Here is a 19,937-nt window from a genome sequence, read left to right as displayed (position 1 = left end):
GCTCTGTGTTGAGGTCACCAAGGGACTTTTGTTCCATATCACGCTTTACTAGATTCCCGCCGCAAGGTAACACATCTTCAACCTAGAAGTGGTTTCTCATTACTGTTATCTACCATCCAAAAACCAAACCAACAAGATATCCAGCGACATAAAGTCGTTAATCCCCCACTATCCTCCGCTGTATGCTGTGATGTACCTAAGGCATATGAACTATAGTACTCTATAAGATGCAAGTTATTCGTCCAATGTTACTTCCCTCTCCGTGTATATATATCCAAAAATGCTGTTGCTCTCGTGTGATCTTGCACACAATCAATCCCATCACGGCGGGTGACCGGCCACGTGTATGTATGTACACGTGTGTGCCACCCTATCATTTATCCCAAGAATACAACTTGTAAAAAAACTCGTCTTTTTCCTCCTCAGGGGTATCCTCATAATCCTTTCTCCAGCTCTCAGGCAAGATCTCCCCCCACCACGTCGCAAACTCCATCCTCTGCCCCGGCGGCATTCTTGTATTCGCCCAGTTATTCCCACTCTTCCCCGCCCTCTTCCCCCCAACGCGCAGGACTTGCATCTCTCTCACACCGCAAAACAACCCCGGCCTCCCAATGCGAGTAACAACCTCCCAGTCCTTTCCGTTCCAAATCTCCTCCTCGAAGGTCTCCCCTGGCTGCACCGTCCTCCAAGGGTTCTGCGCCACCGGCTCAAACAGCCTGGTCTGAAGGTCATAAATGATCCTGATCAGCTTCTCCCACACCCTCACGACATGAATCATCTTAAACACCCCCTCCTCATACGCCACACGAATATAAGGATTGACATAAATCCCGCTCTCACTCCCCTTCATCGCCCCAGCCGGTAAATCCCCCTGCCTCTTCGCCGCCTCGGTCAAATCTGCCGAAAACAAACAACACTCACACGCATCATAATACGCCCCGGGCTCATGCCTGAACCTCACCGGTCCGGTCACAGCAGCATCAGCATCAGCATCAGCACGGGTATGATTCCCCGGATCAATCGCATGTCCCGCCACCACCCCCTCCTCCCACGCTTTTCCTCTTGGTTTTTCCTCCTCCACATTCTGAACATACCTCCCCTGCATAGCCATCATGCCCCCCCAGCAACTCTTCACTCGCACCGCATCCTTACTCTCGAGAACATCCTTCCGGGACAGCCCCCTCCCCCTCTCCCCAAAAAAGGGATAGATGGCCTGGTAGCTCGCGTACCCGTCCGCGTCGCGCATGGCGTAGATGTCGTACATTCTATGTCCGAACCAGAAATCCATCGCGCACGCGGCGACATAGGCCGCCCGCCCAGTTTGTTTGTCTACATTCGTCCCGAACAGCAAATTCGCCGCGTCAATGGGGTCAAAAACGATGTCGTTCAAAAACAGAACCTTGTCAAACTTTCTGACCCCGTTGATCCTATCCTCCTTTGTCCTCTGATCCAGCGGTCTCAGGGCCCGGTTTCGAAGTTCGGCTAGGTAGGCGACCCGCTTTACTCGGGGTGTGCCGTCGGGGAGGAGGACGGTGGGGAAGTTATCCAGGGAAACGTGGTCGTCGGATGTGACGGCGTGTTTGCAGGGTACCCGGGATTTGAGCTCCTCGAGCGCGGCTTTGCCCTTTGGGCCGGAGTCGTTTTCGTAGATTGACAGGAACACGTTGTCGGGGCCGAGGATGCGGATGAGGCGGAGGAGGCGGTCGGAGAAGGGGCCTGAGGCGAGCTTGCCGTTTTTGTCGTACAGGATTGTGGCGATGAAGACTTGCTCGTTGAAGAGGTTTGCGCAGCCTTCGCGGGGGGAGGTGCCGCGGCAGGCGTGGAGGGTTTGGGAGTAGTGTATTGGGGGGTTGTTGTAGGACGGCAGAAAGATGGGGGTGAGGATGAGGATCGAGGTGAGGAAGAGGAGGAGGGATTTGAGGAGGAGGATGAGGGGTCGGGGGGTCGCGCGCCAGGCTGTTCGGCGGAGGAGGCGGAGGCGGGAGAGGAAGCGTTGGGCTTTGAGGAGGTAGGGTTTGGTGGGGGTGATGTATTTGGTGTGGAGGTGGGTTAGGTTGCGGTGGTGGTCGTCCCAGCTGGAGCGGCGGAGGAATTCGTGGGTTTCATGGTCGTCTGAGTCGGTGTCGTAGAGACAGTGGTCGTAGTTGATGGGGTCTTTCATTTTTTTTGCTTTTGTGTCTACTGGGTGAGGGAGAGTAACGAGGGCATGTCGTTGGACATGGGAGGCGGGGGGACGAGGGGGAGGGGGCCAAAAATATTTACAGAACAAAAAATAGAGACTCTTATAGAATCGAGTCGAGGTAAGGGAGAAAGAGGAAATGCGGCGGTGGAAAAGGGAACGGGTCCTTTTTCGGCGGCTGTACAACGGGGGACAGCCTTGTCCAATTGATCGCCAGCTGAGTCGGTTTTGAAGGTGAGGGGAGCACAAGGCGGACGAGATGGACTATATAGTAACTTGGGCGCATCACACCGCTTGGCCACCACCACCCAGCCAGGCCTGCCCAGTGGAGGATCTCGTGAGAAGAATTGGCATCACTTTCCGACATCCGATCATCCCCCCAGTTGTGGTTACACGTTGGGCAGGACGCGTAGCCGTTGTTTCTCCACAAAGAACCAACATCTGGAAAACCGGCACTCTCTTCTTTTCAACATTTGGCAATTGGAGCATTTTCCTTGCACTGCCGCCGGGTACGCCACTCTCTTCCTTGGCCGGTGTCTTGGCATCAGCCGAAACATCCAACAGTTTGCAGCACCGGATCCCCTTGTCGGGGAGAGACAGCGCTATTCCCTTCTGGAACTAGCCGAGAGAATGCTAAGCTCATGCGGAAGCACGGGCCACAGAAGCTTTGGATGGACCCTTGTGGCTGGTCTGGATTGGCCTATGCTAGATGGGTAAATTATGAAGTGGCTCCAGAGGGTAAACGACGGGGACCAGGTACAACATTTGTTTTCTTTTCCAGTTGAGCAATCACAAAGGCGCGCGGCCATGGAGCGCCAGATGAGCATCTCGCGATAGCTTTCCAGAGCTGGTCCTCAGTCTTTTTTTCTGTCTTGTCGTTCCCTCTCTCCGTCATTCTCCGCCAGTTCTCGGCAGATCGATATATACCCCTTCGCTACCGGGTGACCGCCAATTACGATTATATACCACTCCTCCCGACGACGACGACGACGACAACTACAACGACGACAGTTCCCTCACAACAAAACCAGGAAAAAAAAAATCCCCCCCCCAAAAATCCTCAAATCCCAACCTCCTGACCCATCGAAATGCTCTTCCCCCCATTAACACGCCCCCGTGGCCCCCTCCGCACCCTCCTAACCCGCCTCCACCCCTACCGCATCCCCCTCACCCTCCTCCTCCTCGCCCTCCTCACCGAAGTCTACCTCCACAACTCCTACTACACCATCCACCACCCCGCCCGCGACCTCGACGTCCCCTTTTACACCTCATGCCAAGAACCCGACCTCTCCCCCTCGGCGCCCCGCGAAGCCGCAGCAATAGTAATGCTCGCCCGCAACCACGAAGTCGAAAAAGCCCTTCGCACCGTAATCTCGATAGAAAAACACTTCAACCGCTGGTTCCACTACCCCATCGTCTTCCTCAACGACGAGGACTGGGACCCGGAATTTGTCTCAACCATGAACGAGACTGTCTCGGGCGGCGCAAAGTTCGAGGTCATACCCAAGGAAGAATGGGGCTTCCCCGCGAATATAAACCAAGACCGCGCTCGAGAGGCGATCAACAGGCAGGGCCAACAGGGGGTGTTGTACGGTGGGCTGGAATCATACCACCACATGTGCAGGTTTTATTCGGGCAAGTTTTACACGCTAAAGGCGCTGAGGGAGTACAAATGGTACTGGCGGATTGAACCGGACGTGGAATTCTACTGCGCGCTGACGTACGACCCGTTTGTGGAGATGGCCAAGCATGAAAAGGTGTACGGGTTTACCGTCGCGCTGCCTAAGGAGCCGGCGACGTGCCCGGGGTTGTTTCGGGCGGTGGCTGACTGGAAGGAGGAGCAGGATTATCGGACCACCGAGCTGTGGAAGGCGATGGTGAGCCCGAGCTGGCTGCCTTGGCCGATCAGGAAAATGATGAGCGGGTTGGGGCATAGGGACGGGCGTGGGGACGGGTGGAATTTGTGCCATTACTGGAGCAATTTTGAGATTGCGAGTTTGGACTTTTTCAGGAGTAATGCTTATCAGGATTTGTTTGAGAGGTTGGACGAGAGGGGGGGGTTTTATGAGGAGAGGGTGAGTACCCTAACCCCCTTTTTCCGACTTGGAAAGAATTTGATGCTGATCATGAGAAAACAGTGGGGAGATGCACCGGTGCATTCGCTCGCGCTGGCGATGCTGCTTGATTCGCACAAGGTTCACCACTTTGAGGATATTGGGTATAGGCATGATTGGTACTTCCAATGTCCTGCCAACGCTCCGGGAGGACAGTTACCGCAGAGCGAAGTCCTGGGGGGGCCGGCGTTTGAAGTCCGAGAAGAGAGGGAGGATGGGATTGGGTGTCGGTGTGAGTGCGATGGCAGCCGGACGAGGAACCATGCGAGTTATTGCCTGAACCGGTTGACGCAGCCAAACAAGAGCAGGAGGTTGGGTACGTTGGGGTGGGTGAGGAGTTGGTGGGCCTAGGGGGAGGGGGGGGTGGGGTTGAGAGGTAAATATTGTGCTAATGTTTGATGTACATGAGAGAGAGCATGGTGGTTTCTTTTTATCGTTGAAAAGCGATAGCGAGGAGTTTCTGGCGTTGAAGCAAGGGATGGGGGGCATGGACGAGGAGATGTAATATAAAGGAGGCCAAAGATCTCATATACCAAAAAAAAGATCAAATCCTGTAATTTTAGATAATACCCAGAAAAGAAACCGCCAATCGCCCATACCTTCGGCCGATTTGATCATACGGATATTTTCTCGGACTTGTACCCTACCTACCCATCAACCCACACAAGTACCATGCATAACCAACCTCAAGCCTACACAAGTTTTCCCATCACTCCAATAGGGGTCAGAACAAGAAACACTCCCATCTTGGCACAGGCCTCAACCTACTTGTTCCTTCTTTGTCAAAATATTATATCATTATCATTTGTGTATATGTGCTCTCTCTTTCAAAATGTACAAAAACCAAAAAAAAAAAAAAAAAAAAAAAAAAAGACCAAATAAACGAACGAAACAGTTCAATGCCATACTGTATATAAAACCGTCGGAGGGTCTATAGACGCGCGAGATAAACCTGGGGTATCTTTATCAAGATTCAAAAAGAGAAAAGAAACGGAAGAAAAAACCAACCGCTACCATGCTCCTTTGTCCCAATGTCCAACACCGCCACTTCCCATCGTCATCAGCCATTAACAATACTCTTCTTCCTCCTTTGCCAAATCGCTCACCTCCTAAAAAAGACCAAAAACGCCGTTTCATGATATACACAAACACCTCCTCAACCCCATCATACATCATCCTCCAAAAACCTCCTCATCAACAAATTAAACCTCGTATCCCTGCCCCGCACCACCTCGGGCGTCAACTCCCTCAAATACCTCTCCCAGGCCATCTGACTCCAGGCATGATACGCCAGCTGGTTCGTAAACAAGCTGCCCCCATGCCTCTCAATCTCGCCCTCCCAGTACTTTGCCTTTTCCTTGTCCAACCTCTCATGCATCCAGTCAATATGCCTCCACGTCCATGTCGGCCAGAAAAACGCATCGGGCGCCAGGGCGCAAACCTCGCTTGGGTGCTCCTCGGCGAGCTCCTTTGGCAGAATCACAGAGTGGTAATTCCATTCCTTGGAGAGGTCGGTGTTGTTATAGGATTCTAGCCATCTGGTGAGGAAAGTCGAGTTGGGCCGGGCGGCGATGACGGCGTTGCAGAGACCCCAGCGGTTTCCGCCTTCTGCGCCGAGGATTACATCATGGGGTGAGGGGTTGGCGAGGATGTGGTCAAAGGGACGGAGGGCAAAGGCGTCGATGTCAAGGTAGATGCCTCCGTCTGTCAGGAGGGCTTTGAGGCGCAATGTGTCCGAGACGTGAGCGTAGTGGTCGGATGAGGAGGTGGGTGGGTGGTGGATTAACGTGATGTCTTTTGACAACCGACGAATCCAAGGATTGGTTAATGGGTCGGCGTTGGGGTCCGGCGAGGGTGGTTCGGAGAGGTAGGTATAGTGAAGATATACAGCGTCCGGTTTGAGAGATACGATGGCTGACCTGACTGCGAGGTAGCTGAGGAAATCAAAGTGACCTGCGCCGGGGTTGTACAGTGGGTTCTTCAGCCCGTAGTTGAAGTGGACAATGTTTGGTATTGGTTCGGAATCGTCGGTGGTATGGTGGTTGTGATGGTGTTCAAACGAGGAAGACTGGCCGTTGAGGCATGCCAGCTCGGCTTCGGTCGGGACGAAGGCTTGCTCGATCCATTTCTGACCCGAAAATGGGTTGGTCTGTCTCACATGGTCCCCGAATCGGTAGAGGTAGGGCGCGGATATGTAGATGACTATGCAGCCGTAGACGATAGCGACGAGACGGTAGGCATTGCGCGACACGATCATCTTCTCGGTTCTTGGATCGCGTCGTCGATGTTAGAGGTCGTCGAGTGAGGAATTGGTCGGAGCCGCAAAAACGTTATGTTGGCGGCGGTGGCAGCTTTTTGCAACCCCGACGTTCGAATGGTTGGGAAGGTCAAAGCCGAGACCGAAGAAAATATTAGGTATGAGGAATACAGGGGGGGGGAAGCTGAGGTGTCAGGCAAGGCTAAAAGGGGCTAGGTCATGTCTCGTGGTGGGCTGTTTGTTGCAACCGCATGTGCCGAAGTGAAGAACAGGAGGAGTCGATGATGCTGTAGGTTGAAAGTTTGGATGTTGTCGGGACTTGGTTGGAGTGGGAATGGTGGAGGCCTGGAGGGGCAAGGTTTTATTGATTCTGGCCATTCGCCAATTCTTCGCGAAAGCACTTCTTCTTCAGACAGCCAGGAGGTGGTCAAGTTTTCTGGGCAAGGCATCGCAAGGCACAAGGCAAAGCTCCCGTCATCTGTGACAGCAAGAGCTGGGGCCAAGTACCTTGGTACCCAGTCCGAGCTTGAACCAGGAACCAATGCAAGCCCAAGTAAGCCCCCGGCAGGCTGGACCCACCAACTCCCTTCCCCGCCAATCCCGTCAAAAGAACAAGGCTTGGCGCTGTGCGGTGTAAGGCGCGGGCGGCGGCCCACTCCTCGAGCCTGCATCTCGATGCCCAAAACAGCAACACAAGAATGCGGTGCTGTCATCCAAACTGTTTCATCGCCCAGGATTTCTTCTAGATCTTTTTTTTTCAAGAGTCATTGGCGTCTCAAAACAAAACACCACGGCAGCCAGCCTGGGCTGTCGACTCTCCACCGTCACTCCAAGCCCCATGTGGCATCGAGTACAACCTGGAACTAAATATCGCACGAGTGCGAGTGTCGTTTGGTCCGTGGCTCGGAGATATTGGACCGGCTGTAACTATTATGCTGCAATACCTACCTTTGTCCTAGCGCTGACGAGGCTCAGAAACAGGAAATAGACCATAGCCAAGAGCGGCTGGAAATCGGCATACTACAGCACGTCGGACAGTGACATTCTGCCTCGGTAGTACAACGACACCACCAGAACTGGGACTATGCATTGCGTGCTGCGCAGTTGGGTCGCTGAGAGCGTGGCTATGCTCTTGTGCTGTTCTGATGCAGCAACTCGTACGGCTGAAGCCAGTATAGCCTCCTAGCGTAGCAACAGTGCTATGTAACTCGCGCATTACAAAAGGACCTCGAGAGTCGTGTGATGTCTGAAGATCTCTTGTCGGATTGGGATTGGGATTGGGATGCGTGTGATGCGAGTGTGCAGAGTATTGATAGGTAGAGCCCAGAGATGTGACGTGCCGGGATGCCGAACCCCGCCTCCAACACCACCTTGGGAGAAATATTGAGTGTTGGGCGAAGAACAAAAAGAAAATTGGATAGAATGTTGGTGGGTTTTCCTGTTGCCTGCTGTCTTATAGCTTGAGGTTACGCGGCAGGCTACGTAACGCAGACTTGTGTCTGCTGGCACACATTTTCACATCTCACGGCCGTTGAAACACTGACACGCTTAGTGATCGAAATCTGCACCCTGGCCATCTGCACGGAAAGCTGCCACCCTCGAATTCGCGTGGGGGATATGACTGAAACAGACATTCGGCAGTTTTGAATTTGATATTAATCAGAGTTGTGATCAAAATATGCATCTCCTCCGCATCATGCCAAGCTCGGACACTGAAGCTCTGATCGAGCTCTGAATAGCTTCAACCGCCAAGTACCACCCTAAATGCGGGGTGACCAAACGGCGTTGTGGCTGGCCGCTCCCGAAGGTGGGTGGTGGGTCCGATCTCCACAGCGGTTGACCCACGCGTCATGGCGTGCATTCCCAACTCACAAGTTGACAGACGCAGGGAAAGTCAAAGTTGGAAAAAACAAACAACTCAATCTCCTTCTTCCTACGATTTTTGGAAATTTTGGGTCACCCGCCATCGAGTTTCGTCTTGACAACCTCAAGATGCTCATGAACGTCACCACTTCAGTTTAGGCGGCCTCAACGTCCTGTACCACGAAGCCAGTCCACCATGGTCGATTGAACGCCCGCCCGGAATGCTGCAACTGGCCCAGAGAGTCGGGCAGAGCCTGGACTCTTGATCCTGTCTCTCTCTCGGCGGGGGCGCTGTCTCGTCGATCGCCACGTGTTTCTGCTCCTTGGAACAATATCGTCAGCAGACCTCTCTCCATCTTCCTCTTCAGCAGGCGCGCGGCAATGCCGAGCAGCACTCGAGCAGCAGCACAGCATCCGGCAGGCGGGCGAGATCCACTGGTTTGGACAGCTTAACCCAGGGCGGCTCTCTTTGTTTATGCCCTAATCAGCAAAGCCGGCGCTCTAAACACACGATGGAAGCCCAGTGGTACTGTCTGACCCCTGAACGCTGGAGATTGGAGGTTGGAGAGATTGCTGGGTCGGTACGGAGTAGCGGTTGCGGCAGAAAACACAAAAAAATGATAATGGAGGTGTGAGTGGTGTGTGGTGTTCTGCTTGCTCACCCACCGCACCCCAACCCCGTTGTTTTTGTGCCGCCCACCTTTTGTTTTCCTTGCGACATTTCGACTTTTGGCCCTTCCTATCGTTTGCCCTAGACAAGTCTCTATCTCCTCTTTTACGCCATTTTGCTTCATTCGCTGCGCTGCGCAAGTTCGTCGCGTTTTTGCTGTCCAATTTTCCACGTAAGTTGGGCTGCCCGAACAGTTTGCGCCGCGAGAAAAGCTGAGAGCTGCTGCCCGCGCATGTGGTCTGCCCGCGCATGTGGTCTGCCCGCGCATGTGGTCTGCCGAGCGCATCGTGCAATTTTTGCTGCTTTCGCGTCGCATACACACAGTTGAAGCTCTCGCGGGATCGCGCTTCACTTGTGTATCCATACTGACTTTTTTGGAGCAGATAATCACAGGTTAATTCCACATTATCAGCCATGGCTCGTGAAGGAACCCGTTCGTCCACCGGCAACTCCAAGCCGCGTGTCTTTCAGACTGTCGACACCGCTCCTGCCGTGAAGAGGACCACCAAGCCCAAGGCTGCGAAGGGGGAGACCAAGGGCGCCAAACCCACCGGTGTAACCAAGAAGAAGGCCGCCCCCAAGAAGGAGACCGTTGCGAAGAAGGTATGTCGGCTGCGCCTCAGGTTGTGTGGAGGATATATCAGGCACAACCGGGCTAACTCTCTGACTTTCAGGCCAAGGCTGCTATCAAGAAGGCCGCGCCCAAGAAGGCAGCCGAGAAGGCGGAAAAGACGGAGAAGGCCGACAAGCCCGAGAAGGCTGAGAAGGCTGAAAAGGCCGAGAAGGTTGAGAAGGTCGAGAAAGCTGAGAAGGTGAGACAACTCTCTCTCCTCCTGGCATAACCCAAGACACAACTAACCATATCTTCCTGATAGCCCAAGACAACAACCAAGAAGAAGGAGGCTGCTGCTGCCAAATAAACGGTAAACCGGCGTGTCCCATCTCTCTTCCTCTTCCCCGTGCAAAGCTACATCAACACACGGGAACTCTTCAGTGCACATTCTTTGGATGTCAGGGTCTCTTATCTTTCCCGAGTATTTAATCCCCTTGCCTCTATATATAGTAACTGGCTTTTTCTCTGTGTGTAAGGAGCGTCTTGGTTATATATTTCGGTTCTTTTTCATTTGGTTTCTTATTTTGTAGTGTAAAGGAGTGTGGTTTGAAGAATAGGCAACAGAGCTGTCTTTTCTTTATCTTAAACTTGGCATCCTGTGCTGATGTTATGGTTGACAATTGTTCCTAGAGCTTGCTCATGTCAGATATTGACGATTGTGAAGAAGACCTCCATCAAGAAGCAGTCAGGTGGGGATCGAATCCATCACGATAGCTGAACTTTGCTTGGCCCAGGCTTCAGAGACGAGCTGTCATTGGAGCTGTCTCGGCACAGACGAGATTATCACCCATCGAAAGACGTATTTCGTCAAGATACAGACCCCCCCGGATCTACAACCGATGACAGCATTAGTTAACTTACCACCGCCCAATTTTCTCCTCAGTTAGTAGGTCTGGTCTATTTTCTATCGAGAAATGTTTCTTTCCCTTGATACGTAAAATGGTCAGTCAGGAGCTCTGCACGAACGGCACGCTGTTGACCACATTCAAGCCATGTCTCCATAAGTAAGTTATACGAAGGAGATAAGCCTTGCGGCGTCTGGAACGTCATGGAACTTTCAAAAGGTTTGGTATGTGGCTTGAAGCATGTCTAATCATCACGTCAGTTGGAGTGTGGGGTGAGATGGGAGGCAAAAGCCATGGATCGAGACTCGGAGAGAAATGAATGTGGATAACCTACCCCCAGAAAACCAATAACCGGTTGCTGGAAACCTAGTTTTGCGACATGTCACTGCGTCTGACCCAGTGTGCAGAGAGAGGTGAAATCACGGCGTTGATGATACCAAGAAGGATCATGGTATGCGGGGCACTTTCAGATGGGGTATAGAGTTCGGGAAGGGCAGAGAGGTGATATGAGAGGGCTGAACAGAATTACGGCTACTTGCGTTACGGAGCGAGCTGTTGAGTGTTTTGTGGTAAACCCTCGAACCTGCGAAAAGTTTGAAAAAAATGGGTCATCGATTATCTGACCTTTGTGGTGGAGGGTAAGCTCAAAAAGCAACTGGTCAACCCCCTCCGTTGATTTCTGCCCCTCCTCTCCATGTGGAAGTCAGATGGATGGATATGGCATGGAGCACGACAGAAATAAGCGGGCAGCGGACCGCGACAACCACATAAAATTGCTACCCTCCCCTCTTTTCTTTGCTTCTTCTCTGCCCTACCGTCTGACACTCGATCCGATCTCTTCTGGACCGGGGTCTGGAACAGGGTCGTGACATGGCAGTTGCAAGCTTTCCCCGCCTTGGTGTGGCTCGCGTGGTTTGCTGGGTAGGGTTGCAGGGCAGAATTGTGAGGTTGCAGTTCCTGTTTACCCATGATTATGTGATTGAACCTGTGAGAGAGATGGATGTCAACGTCGAAAATAGACACACTGCGTGGGATGTTGAACAGCGTGGACAAAAGGGACACGCCACCTTCTCAGGCCGGTCAAGATGAGCCAGTCATGGAGAAGGCTCTTGATCGGGTAGAGCTGGAATGTGCCATACATTATACATATGCAAGGAAGCACGACCTGCGCACCTATAGCATATCTCTTCTTGAGGCAGCGGAGGAGGTGTGATCCCGTGGGCATCCCGTGTCCATCCCTTCCGAAGGATCAGATCAGCCGGCAACATACAGACCGAGTCTCGGATAGTGTGCACCCAAGTGTTTAAAGATGTAGAAAACAGAAAGAACTTGGACCAATCCAATAACACGATAGCCGAGAGCATGACTCTTTTATTATCCAGATGAAGAAAGTTACACACACGTCTAGGTGGTAGACGACTCGAGGGTTGCTATCAGGGACGGCGAGCAGGTGCATGATGGTTACACAGGAGGCTCCGCGTGTGTGTGCGTGCGTGCTGTCGTCAACGCTGCTGCCCATTGCCTTGCCGGTGGGCGAGTGGGTGAGTGCATCGTGTTTGCTGTCGAGGGGAGCCTATCATGTTGGAGATAGTGAGACGTCATGTGGTGGTGGTGATGCCGTTCCACCATGTCGCCCCTCCCCCATCCGACTCACTCGCGCCTGCCTCTAAAAGATAAAACGGCGGCCTTTCATCCTTGGGGAACCGGAGGTGTTTGGGGGGAAAGCTGGACATGTCAAGCCTCACATCATCACATGCTTTCTCGTGCCTGCGGCCTGCCTGGCGCCATCTCGTGCCAACCTAAAAAGAGGACCCCGGGGCGTCTCGTGTATACTGGTCGTGGCTTCCTTATCTTGGTCGCCAGCGTCACACATCGCCATCATTAAGGTTTCTTGTGTGGGGAGGCCCACCACAAAAAACTACCATTGTTCTTTCCCCCCTCCTCCCACTCTCTGCTCTGCTCTGCTCTCGCTGCCCTCTGCCCTCTGTCATCTGGAAACATCGGACAGCAGCCATGGAGCGCTCTGATTGCCTGATCCCCAGATGGGACGAGAACAGAACTGAATTTGACAAGTTCGAGCTCAACTTCAAAGGATGGTGCTACCTTAGGCCTGACAAGGTTTACTCCGCCACGACAATGCTCGCCGACTACTTCATAAATGCAACTTGGACTCCGAGTGTCGACTGGGAGATCACCGTTCAGGAACCCACCCCCGAGACCCCAATTTCGCCCCTGCCTGGTCGAGAAGGCCTGGCCTATGTGGCCCTCAACGTAAGTCTCAAACCCCTCAAACTCTGTCGAGCAAAACGCAGACCTGATATCCTGTCAGCTTCTCTTTACAACCACCGACGGCGGCTCCGAAAAGCTCGCAAGCGAGAGCAATTGCCGCTCATACTTCAACGAGCTATCGAAACAGCTTTTATGGCCCTGTCTTGATGCATCTCGCAACAAGATTCAGATTGACTTTGTGACGTGGAAGTTGGAACCCAGTTGGGGCTATTCCACTGCCTTCTCACGGTACTGGCTCAAGGGTTGGTCGCATAAGCCCACCCAGGAGCAGATGGAGCTCCCAGCTTACAACATCAGTTACGTTCTGCGCGATGTAAGTCGATCTTCTTATGCTCTATGCTAGTTCTGTATGCTATGCTGATATTCGATCCTCACCCCAGCTCACCAACCTCGAGGGCCTTCGTAAAGGGGATACTTGTCACGATTCTTGTCCCAAGGGGGCCGTGGTGGAGTGCACCAAGCACCTCTTGCGCCAGGCTCAGCAGGAGCTCGCCGAGGTCCGCAAAACTGCCAGCGGCGCATTGAGGCAGCCGTTTGGTGCAGAGGAAGAGGAGAACGTGGAGGCTCTGATTGAGGAGAACATCCGTCATGCACTTGCCACCAACAACTCAATTAGAGCCATCCTCAACATTCTGAATCGGAATGTTGGCCTGGGTCGCAGCCGCTTTTTATTCATGCGGATCCTCCGTCGAATCCTCAACCGGCCCAAGTACTTGAACATGGTCATAACCGACAAGACCTTCGGGAGCAAGAAAGAGTCCAGTAAGTCCGCCTCCAAAAGGAGCATGTGAAGCTGTACTGACTCGTATCACCCAGTGTCTGGTGATGTTAATTTCTTCGAATGCATAGCCAGGACTATGGCTGGCCACATTCGTTTGAGGAGTGCCGCTACTCGTCACAAGCTCCGAGGCCATGTTCAAGAGGCCGTCTCGGGAACCCTGGAGGAAACACAACTTGTCGGCTACTTTGGCCTGGTGGCTGCGAAGGTCGGTCAGCAGGCTCATCATGATGCCGCTCTCGACAAAGTCGGCCAGCATTACTTCGACGCATTTTGGGATGTTGAAGCGGATATTAAGGCCCTTATTCAGATTCTGGACAATGAGTATGCCGCGAATGGCGAGAAAATGTTCAGAAAGAAGAGAAAGGCTGTCCCGAAGGGCACACCCAGGTGTCTGTTGGAAAAGGCTGCTCTGAATGAGAAGCTGGACAAGCTGGAGAACGACTCGGACTCGGAGCTGGAGATGGACGAGGAGTATGTTGAGAAGTACTGATTTTGGGGTAGCGATCTCTGGTGACATGAAACGGAGTTTATTTACCGGGCTAGCTTTGCGTTGATATGCTGCCGAGCGGCCAAGGGGCAGCTTGAGGAAGCCTGGTGCTCGTGCTGAAGATATTGGGCGAGGTCATGTTGGTTGCTATTAATCTCAATTCAAGATGGGCGGCCACGCTGGCAATGTTGTTCGTTATTTGACAAGTAAGTTTGCAAATTCGAGACAGGTAACATTTTGTTTACTCATCAAGCTCACGCAAGATTACTGATTGTTTTTGGTGCACTATCATCTCAGTGATCTGGTGCCTGGAAGGTGTTTCCGCCACCGACTCTCTCCATGCAGATTAGCTTTCCTGTGCCGGTCTCCCTCACGTCTTGTGCCCCGAGGGTGTGTTTGTAGAGCTTGGCAGCTTCCTCGTCTCGGGTAAAGAGGAGTAAGCGTCTTAGGTGCTCGTCCCATTCGGAGACTATCTCGTCCAGACAGGACATCATGAATCTGGCCAGTCCTTTACCTTGGTGGGAGGGGAGGACGTAGACGTCTGTGACGTAGGCGAAGGTGAGTCGGTCGGTTATCAGGCGGCCGAAGCCTATTAATTCTTTTTCTTCTATATAAATACAAATGGTGTCAGTTTGTGTAAGTCTCTTTTTTCTTTCGTTTTTTATTATTTAATTTTTATTTTTTTCATAAAAAAAAACAAAACTTGGGATTGTGAGGTGATTTTGGGGTACTACCATCATAGAGACCGAGGCAAAGTGAGTTTTGGACTAGAGTCTGGAGATGGGCGTGGGTGAGGGGTTTGGACCAGTAGATGAAGTCTGAGTTGAAGGCTGCGGAGAGGGCATCGAGGGAGATGAGGGTGGGATCGGTGGAGACTGTGCATGTGAGGCTCTTGCTGCTTGTGGTGACGACAGTCTTCGTCCATGATTTGTGCTCAGTTGGTTGAGACATCTTGGAGGTCGGTGAAGCTGATGAGACGGGATGAACAATGAGATGGGATGAGTGGGGATGGAAAGTTCAGAGTGATGAGAGAGTCAACTGTTGAAATGAGATAAGACCAAAAGTCTTTGTTAGTTGAAATTCCAAAGCTTTTATAGTTGCAGATATCAAGCTGGAAGGAGTCATATATTCATCACGCCCTAACATTGACAAGGAAGGTGGGAGGGTAGCGAATCTACAAAGTATGGACCTGCATTCATGCATGATAAAGCCTTGGTTGTTCTAGAAGTATTCCACATTCCCGTTAACCCGCCGGGACGAGCCTTGGTGACTCACCCTGAACACCTGGCATCGGGCCGGGGTCTTGGCAGGATTTGCCGGAGACAGTGATGTTGATGAGGCTTGACTTGAGGTAAGAGGCAACTCTTGGGAAAATATCCACAATTTTCAAAATTAATTCCAGAACCACTTTGCTATTTGATTAAAGGACACATTATTTTTCAACCCCCCCACAAAAAAAAACATCAAAGCCCCAACCCCTCCACCTGCCCCAAAAACTCACTCCTCACCCCCCTCAGCAACCCCTCCACATCAACCCCATTCAGATACTTCTCACTAACCCCCGTGTTCACCCGCTTCTTCAGCAATTCCTTCAACTCCCACCTCCACTTCTGCACCTCCTGCTTCCCCACCGCCCTCGCCTGCTTCTCCTGCTGCTTCTTCCCGCTCCCCTTCCCCTTCCAGCTGCCCACCTTCTCAAACTCATCCTCGTCCAGCTCGATCCCCAGCTCCTCCGCCGCGTTCTTCAGCCAGTCATCCTCCTTTGCGCCCTTCTCCTTGGCAATCGTCGTCTCGGTGATCTTCTTGGAGAGCGTCACGCGGGGTTTGAGGTGGGATACCAGCCGCCTGTCGATGTCAATGGTCTGGACTCCCAAGAGGTCCTTCTTGGGCTTGCCGCTGGAGGCAGCAGTGGAGGCGTGGACCTTGGTGATGAGGCGCTGGGTGGGGATGTCCTCCTTGGGGCCGCAGAGCATGATCGACACGCCGGATTGAGTCGCACGAGCGGTACGACCGGAGCGATGGACGTAGTCGTCTGCGCTGCGGGGGACGTGGTAATGGATTACGAGGTCGACGTTGGGGATGTCGAGACCGCGGGCGGCGACGTCGGTTGCTACCAGGATGGGAGCCTGAACGGAGGAGCCGGGGTTGGCGTTCTTGGGTGGGTCGGCCTTGAACTTTTCGAGGGAGCGGAGACGGGCTTTTTGCTCCATGTCGGAGTGGAGAGAGATGGCGGGGAGACCGAGGTTTTGGAGGAAGGGGGTGAGGCGGCGGACGGTGTTGATCGCATTGGTAAAGACGAGGGCACGGCGGGTGGGTTGGAGGAGGAGGACGGCGTAGAGGTAGAGGTCCTTCTCGAGATCACCGCAGTGGATGAGACCTTCTTTCAGCTTGTCGGCCATCTGGGAGACGGGGTTCGCATCGATGAACTTGGGCTTGGTCTCCCGGAAGTTGAGCTTCTTGAGCAAGTGCTCGAGGGACTCAGCTTCTCCCATGAGGTTGTAGCGGGCCTTGCCGGCGAGCTTCTGCTGGAGGGCCTTGTTGAAGGTGGCAGAAAAGACCAGGGTCTGGCGGTGGTGTTTGGGCGTAGGCTCTTCGTCGGAATCCGAATCTTCCTCAGCCTCCTCACCGGGACGCGTCCGGTCCAAGGCCTTGATGATGTCCTCTGCTTCCTTGAACTGGCCATCCTTGAGCAGGCGGTCAGCCTCATCCACCACGAGGAAGTCGATCTGCCTGATCGAGTTCATTACGGCAATTTCTGTGCTGATGACCTCCCACAGACGACCAGGTGTTCCGATGATGATATCTGCCTTCTCCAACTGCCTCAGCTGCTTCTGAATAGCCAAACCACCAGTGACTGAGCAGATGTAAGGCGACTCGGTAAGGCCATCGCAAAGCTTCTTCAAGTGATCCGAAATCTGATGAGCCAATTCTCTTGTTGGTGAAAGGATCATGGCGATTGGGTGTTTCTTCTCGTCCTCCTTTCCCTCTGCCTGCTTCGCAAGCCACTTTTCCACGATGGGAATCCCAAAGGCCAAGGTCTTGCCGGAACCCGTGGACGCTTTACCGATAACATCGTGACCGTTGATTATTTCTGGAATAGCGCGTGCCTGAATCGGTGTTGGCTTGCCGAATCTGAGGTTTCCAATCGCTGCTACCAGGTCAGGCGACAGCTCAAGTGGCGCCCATTCGGATGTATCAACGTCTTCCTCTGGTTCGATATCGGGTAAGGTGTCGAGGCTGGTGAACAGATTCGACTCCAATTCGGGATCTTCCGTAGGTTGTGGCGCTGGTTTCTTTTGCTTCTTGGCGTCTTTCTTTCCATCTTTCTTTGCCTCCTTTGGCTCCTTCTTTTGGTCCTTGGCGTCCTTCTTCTTGGTCTTGGGTTCCTTCTTTTGGTCACCGGCCTTGGTCTCTACTGGAGTTGACTCCTCCTCAGGTGTGTCGTCGAAGCCTTCGAATTCATCTTCATTGCCCTCCATTTTTTGGTCCTCAGCCTTCTTGTCATCCTTCTTCTTGCCAGCTTTGCCTTTAGGCACAGCAGCCACCTAAATGAGCGTGAGTAAGACCTCTTATGAGCCTCAAGATGAACCAGGCCATTGAAACTCACAAATTTGACAACATCGCCCTCTCTGACGACATCAACACCCTGGATTTCCTCCAGGCCGTAAAACCCTTCGGCGTCATCAAACATCTCAGGAACTTCGACAGTCTGCCATGGCAACTCATCGACGGGGACAAAGTGTTTCTCCGTATTTTGCGTCTTTTGGCGTTTTGGGCCGCCTTTCGATTGCGAGCGCTTGGCCTGCGTTTGCTCGCCGGAGTGCTTTCTCTTCTTGTCGAACGCCATTGTATGAGACTGGCAGAATCGGTAGCGCGGGAGTCGGGCAAAGTTGAGAGAGGGCCTCGATAAAGATTGGAGCTGCTGTGCGATGTTTTGCTTACATCAACAGAATAAGAGCGCCTTGATGATATGTGAGCGACCGTAACGTACTTATCGATGTGTTTTGAGATGTGATGTCGAAGGTGAAGTAAATATCCCTGCAAGAAAAGTGAAAAATCGATGGGAAACTTACAATTGGCGGACCCACTTTTTAGGAAGTTCAGTTCAGCTGCCGAAGAGAAGGATGGCTCTCAGCCCGGCAGTACAAAATGGTCATCAGTGGAGAGCATTGCATTCTCATCCAAACTGCTGGAAGATTCACTTATGAGATCTTCAGTCTCGACATGAGCATTTATATGCCGTGGCTGACAACTTGCAACTGTCATGCTAGAACCCTAACCCTTGTATTCCCTCACCGCCTGCCGGAAACAGCTAGCCAGAATTTCAGTTACACCACTACCTGCCCCGCGATGCACTGAATTTGGCATCAAAAAAGTTCAAGCTTCATGTAAGCCTGCATTAAACACTCACATTCCAACCGGCTACTTCGTGAGGTCCCAAATCGAATCTCACTCGACTTTCCAATTCTGCTCACAAGATATTATTCTGGATCTATCTCCAATTTCCTGGAATCTATTACCTTACTTAAACGAAAACTCACCTTCGGTAACACACACATTGCGGGGTTCATATTTCTGCCAGAATGGGAAAATCGTCAAAAGACAAGCGCGACGCCTACTACCGGCTCGCCAAAGAGCAAGGATGGCGCGCCAGAAGTGCTTTCAAGCTCCTCCAGTTGGATGAGGGTATGTTCAACGACTTGATACCCAAACTCATAACTAACTTGTGTTTCAGAATTCAACCTCTTCGAAAATGTCACCAGAGTTGTAGACCTGTGTGCTGCCCCGGGCAGTTGGTCTCAAGTTCTCTCCAGAGTCCTGATCAAAAATGAAAAATTCGGCCGCTGTGCCTGGGAAGACCGTGAAGCCCAGTTCCGTCAGAGGATGCTCAACTTAATCCCATCAGCGTCCTCCCAAGAGGACAGCCAGCAAGAAACGAAGCAAGACGTTGGAATGGCCAACACACAAGATGAAACCACCGCCAGGCCAGACGTCAAGATCGTCTCCATCGATCTCCAGCCCATCAGCCCCCTCCCGGGCGTCATCACCCTCCGAGCCGACATCACCCACCCCGCCACCGTCCCCCTTCTCCTCAAAGCGCTGGACCCATCTTACGACCCCGAAACATCCACCAACCAACAAGCCCAACACCCAGTCGACCTCGTCATCAGCGACGGTGCTCCTGATGTCACCGGTCTACACGACCTCGACATCTACGTCCAATCCCAGCTCCTCTTCGCCGCCCTCAACCTCGCCCTCTGCGTGTTAAAACCAGGCGGGAAGTTTGTCGCCAAAATTTTCCGCGGCCGCAACGTGGACCTCCTCTACGCCCAGCTCAAGGTCTTCTTCGAGAAAGTCCACGTGGCCAAGCCAAGGTCTTCCCGTGCGAGCAGTGTGGAGGCGTTCATCGTCTGCATCAACTTTCAGCCGCCAGAGGGTTTCAAGGCCAGCTTGGAGGAGCCCTTGGGCGTGGGTAGCCGGCTGGCTGAGTTGCAAGAGCAACAGCAAGACCCCATCTCGCAGGCTGAGCCATCAAAAGCGGATGATGATGGTATCACTGAGGTTATCCTCGAGGACCTTTCCGGAAGCGATAACAAGAACAGATGGATAGCCCCTTTCATCGCCTGCGGTGACCTTTCGGCTTTCGATTCTGATGCCTCTTATAAGCTCGCAGCCGGTCACGTTTCTCTGCCTCCTGTGCAACCACCTACTGCGCCGCCTTACAAACGGGCTATTGAGTTGAGAAGGCAGAATGGAGGTGCCTATGGGAAGCCGGTAGTTGCCAAATAGTCAGCCACAAAAGCATCACATGCCAAGACCAACTCATGAGCTTCGAATG

At 52.7% G+C, this 19,937-nt stretch overlaps 10 protein-coding genes across 10 annotated transcripts; 6 read left to right on the top strand and 4 right to left on the bottom strand.

Moving 5' to 3' along the window:
* Positions 1-373: 373 nt before the first annotated feature.
* QC761_407830 (uncharacterized protein) lies at positions 374-2,161 on the bottom strand (the record flags this gene model as incomplete). The annotated part of the gene is made up of 1 exon (XM_062879064.1): positions 374-2,161. The coding sequence occupies one exon, from the start codon at positions 2,159-2,161 to the stop codon at positions 374-376; it is 1,788 nt and encodes a 595-aa protein (XP_062732453.1).
* A 1,106-nt stretch (positions 2,162-3,267) lies between these two features.
* On the top strand, positions 3,268-4,644 carry QC761_407840 (uncharacterized protein; the record flags this gene model as incomplete). The annotated part of the gene is made up of 1 exon (XM_062879065.1): positions 3,268-4,644. The coding sequence occupies one exon, from the start codon at positions 3,268-3,270 to the stop codon at positions 4,642-4,644; it is 1,377 nt and encodes a 458-aa protein (XP_062732452.1).
* Positions 4,645-5,194: 550 nt separating this feature from the next.
* Positions 5,195-10,210, top strand: QC761_407860 (uncharacterized protein). The gene is made up of 6 exons (XM_062879067.1): positions 5,195-6,160; positions 6,228-7,473; positions 7,526-9,255; positions 9,467-9,686; positions 9,758-9,895; positions 9,959-10,210. The coding sequence occupies exons 4-6, from the start codon at positions 9,498-9,500 to the stop codon at positions 10,001-10,003; spliced, it is 372 nt and encodes a 123-aa protein (XP_062732450.1). The 5' UTR covers positions 5,195-6,160; positions 6,228-7,473; positions 7,526-9,255; positions 9,467-9,497; the 3' UTR covers positions 10,004-10,210.
* QC761_407850 (uncharacterized protein) lies at positions 5,459-6,550 on the bottom strand (the record flags this gene model as incomplete). Its single annotated transcript, XM_062879066.1, has 1 exon — positions 5,459-6,550. The coding sequence occupies one exon, from the start codon at positions 6,548-6,550 to the stop codon at positions 5,459-5,461; it is 1,092 nt and encodes a 363-aa protein (XP_062732451.1).
* A 1,201-nt stretch (positions 10,211-11,411) lies between the features above and the next one.
* On the top strand, positions 11,412-11,630 carry QC761_407870 (uncharacterized protein; the record flags this gene model as incomplete). Its single annotated transcript, XM_062879068.1, has 1 exon — positions 11,412-11,630. One exon carries the CDS (start codon positions 11,412-11,414, stop codon positions 11,628-11,630), a length of 219 nt encoding a protein of 72 aa, XP_062732449.1.
* Positions 11,631-12,205: 575 nt separating this feature from the next.
* On the top strand, positions 12,206-14,101 carry QC761_407880 (uncharacterized protein; the record flags this gene model as incomplete). The annotated part of the gene is made up of 4 exons (XM_062879069.1): positions 12,206-12,812; positions 12,871-13,143; positions 13,211-13,592; positions 13,647-14,101. Exons 1-4 carry the CDS (start codon positions 12,555-12,557, stop codon positions 14,099-14,101), a joined length of 1,368 nt encoding a protein of 455 aa, XP_062732448.1. The 5' UTR covers positions 12,206-12,554.
* QC761_407890 (uncharacterized protein) lies at positions 13,961-15,280 on the bottom strand. The gene is made up of 2 exons (XM_062879070.1): positions 14,833-15,280; positions 13,961-14,705 (listed from the first exon to the last, which is right to left on the bottom strand). Exons 1-2 carry the CDS (start codon positions 15,047-15,049, stop codon positions 14,392-14,394), a joined length of 531 nt encoding a protein of 176 aa, XP_062732446.1. The 5' UTR covers positions 15,050-15,280; the 3' UTR covers positions 13,961-14,391.
* Positions 14,265-14,369, top strand: QC761_0068180 (uncharacterized protein; the record flags this gene model as incomplete). The annotated part of the gene is made up of 2 exons (XM_062872673.1): positions 14,265-14,304; positions 14,362-14,369. 2 exons carry the CDS (start codon positions 14,265-14,267, stop codon positions 14,367-14,369), a joined length of 48 nt encoding a protein of 15 aa, XP_062732447.1.
* A 281-nt stretch (positions 15,281-15,561) lies between the features above and the next one.
* MAK5 (ATP-dependent RNA helicase) lies at positions 15,562-18,290 on the bottom strand (the record flags this gene model as incomplete). The annotated part of the gene is made up of 2 exons (XM_062879071.1): positions 17,706-18,290; positions 15,562-17,643 (listed from the first exon to the last, which is right to left on the bottom strand). The coding sequence occupies exons 1-2, from the start codon at positions 17,943-17,945 to the stop codon at positions 15,562-15,564; spliced, it is 2,322 nt and encodes a 773-aa protein (XP_062732445.1). The 5' UTR covers positions 17,946-18,290.
* Positions 17,851-19,915, top strand: TRM7 (tRNA (uridine-2'-O-)-methyltransferase trm7). The gene is made up of 2 exons (XM_062879072.1): positions 17,851-18,784; positions 18,834-19,915. Exons 1-2 carry the CDS (start codon positions 18,682-18,684, stop codon positions 19,886-19,888), a joined length of 1,158 nt encoding a protein of 385 aa, XP_062732444.1. The 5' UTR covers positions 17,851-18,681; the 3' UTR covers positions 19,889-19,915.
* The last annotated feature ends 22 nt before the right edge of the window (positions 19,916-19,937 follow it).

This window comes from Podospora bellae-mahoneyi, chromosome 4 (genome assembly GCF_035222275.1).
Source record: "Podospora bellae-mahoneyi strain CBS 112042 chromosome 4, whole genome shotgun sequence".
NCBI classification, from domain to species: Eukaryota; Fungi; Ascomycota; class Sordariomycetes; order Sordariales; family Podosporaceae; genus Podospora; species Podospora bellae-mahoneyi.
This window is presented reverse-complemented; position numbering and strand designations above follow the sequence as displayed.

Bases quoted from the DNA above. Each gene is read 5' to 3' on its own strand.
- QC761_407860 (XM_062879067.1), top strand. From the start codon at position 9,498: ATGGCTCGTGAAGGAACCCGTTCGTCCACCGGCAACTCCAAGCCGCGT. The intron at 9,687-9,757 runs GTATGTCGGCTG...TCTGACTTTCAG, and splicing joins AGGAGACCGTTGCGAAGAAG to GCCAAGGCTGCTATCAAGAA. The intron at 9,896-9,958 runs GTGAGACAACTC...TCTTCCTGATAG, and splicing joins AGGTCGAGAAAGCTGAGAAG to CCCAAGACAACAACCAAGAA.
- TRM7 (XM_062879072.1), top strand. From the start codon at position 18,682: ATGGGAAAATCGTCAAAAGACAAGCGCGACGCCTACTACCGGCTCGCC. The intron at 18,785-18,833 runs GTATGTTCAACG...CTTGTGTTTCAG, and splicing joins GCTCCTCCAGTTGGATGAGG to AATTCAACCTCTTCGAAAAT.
- QC761_407890 (XM_062879070.1), bottom strand. From the start codon at position 15,049: ATGTCTCAACCAACTGAGCACAAATCATGGACGAAGACTGTCGTCACC. The intron at 14,706-14,832 runs GTAGTACCCCAA...GTATTTATATAG, and splicing joins TTGCCTCGGTCTCTATGATG to AAGAAAAAGAATTAATAGGC.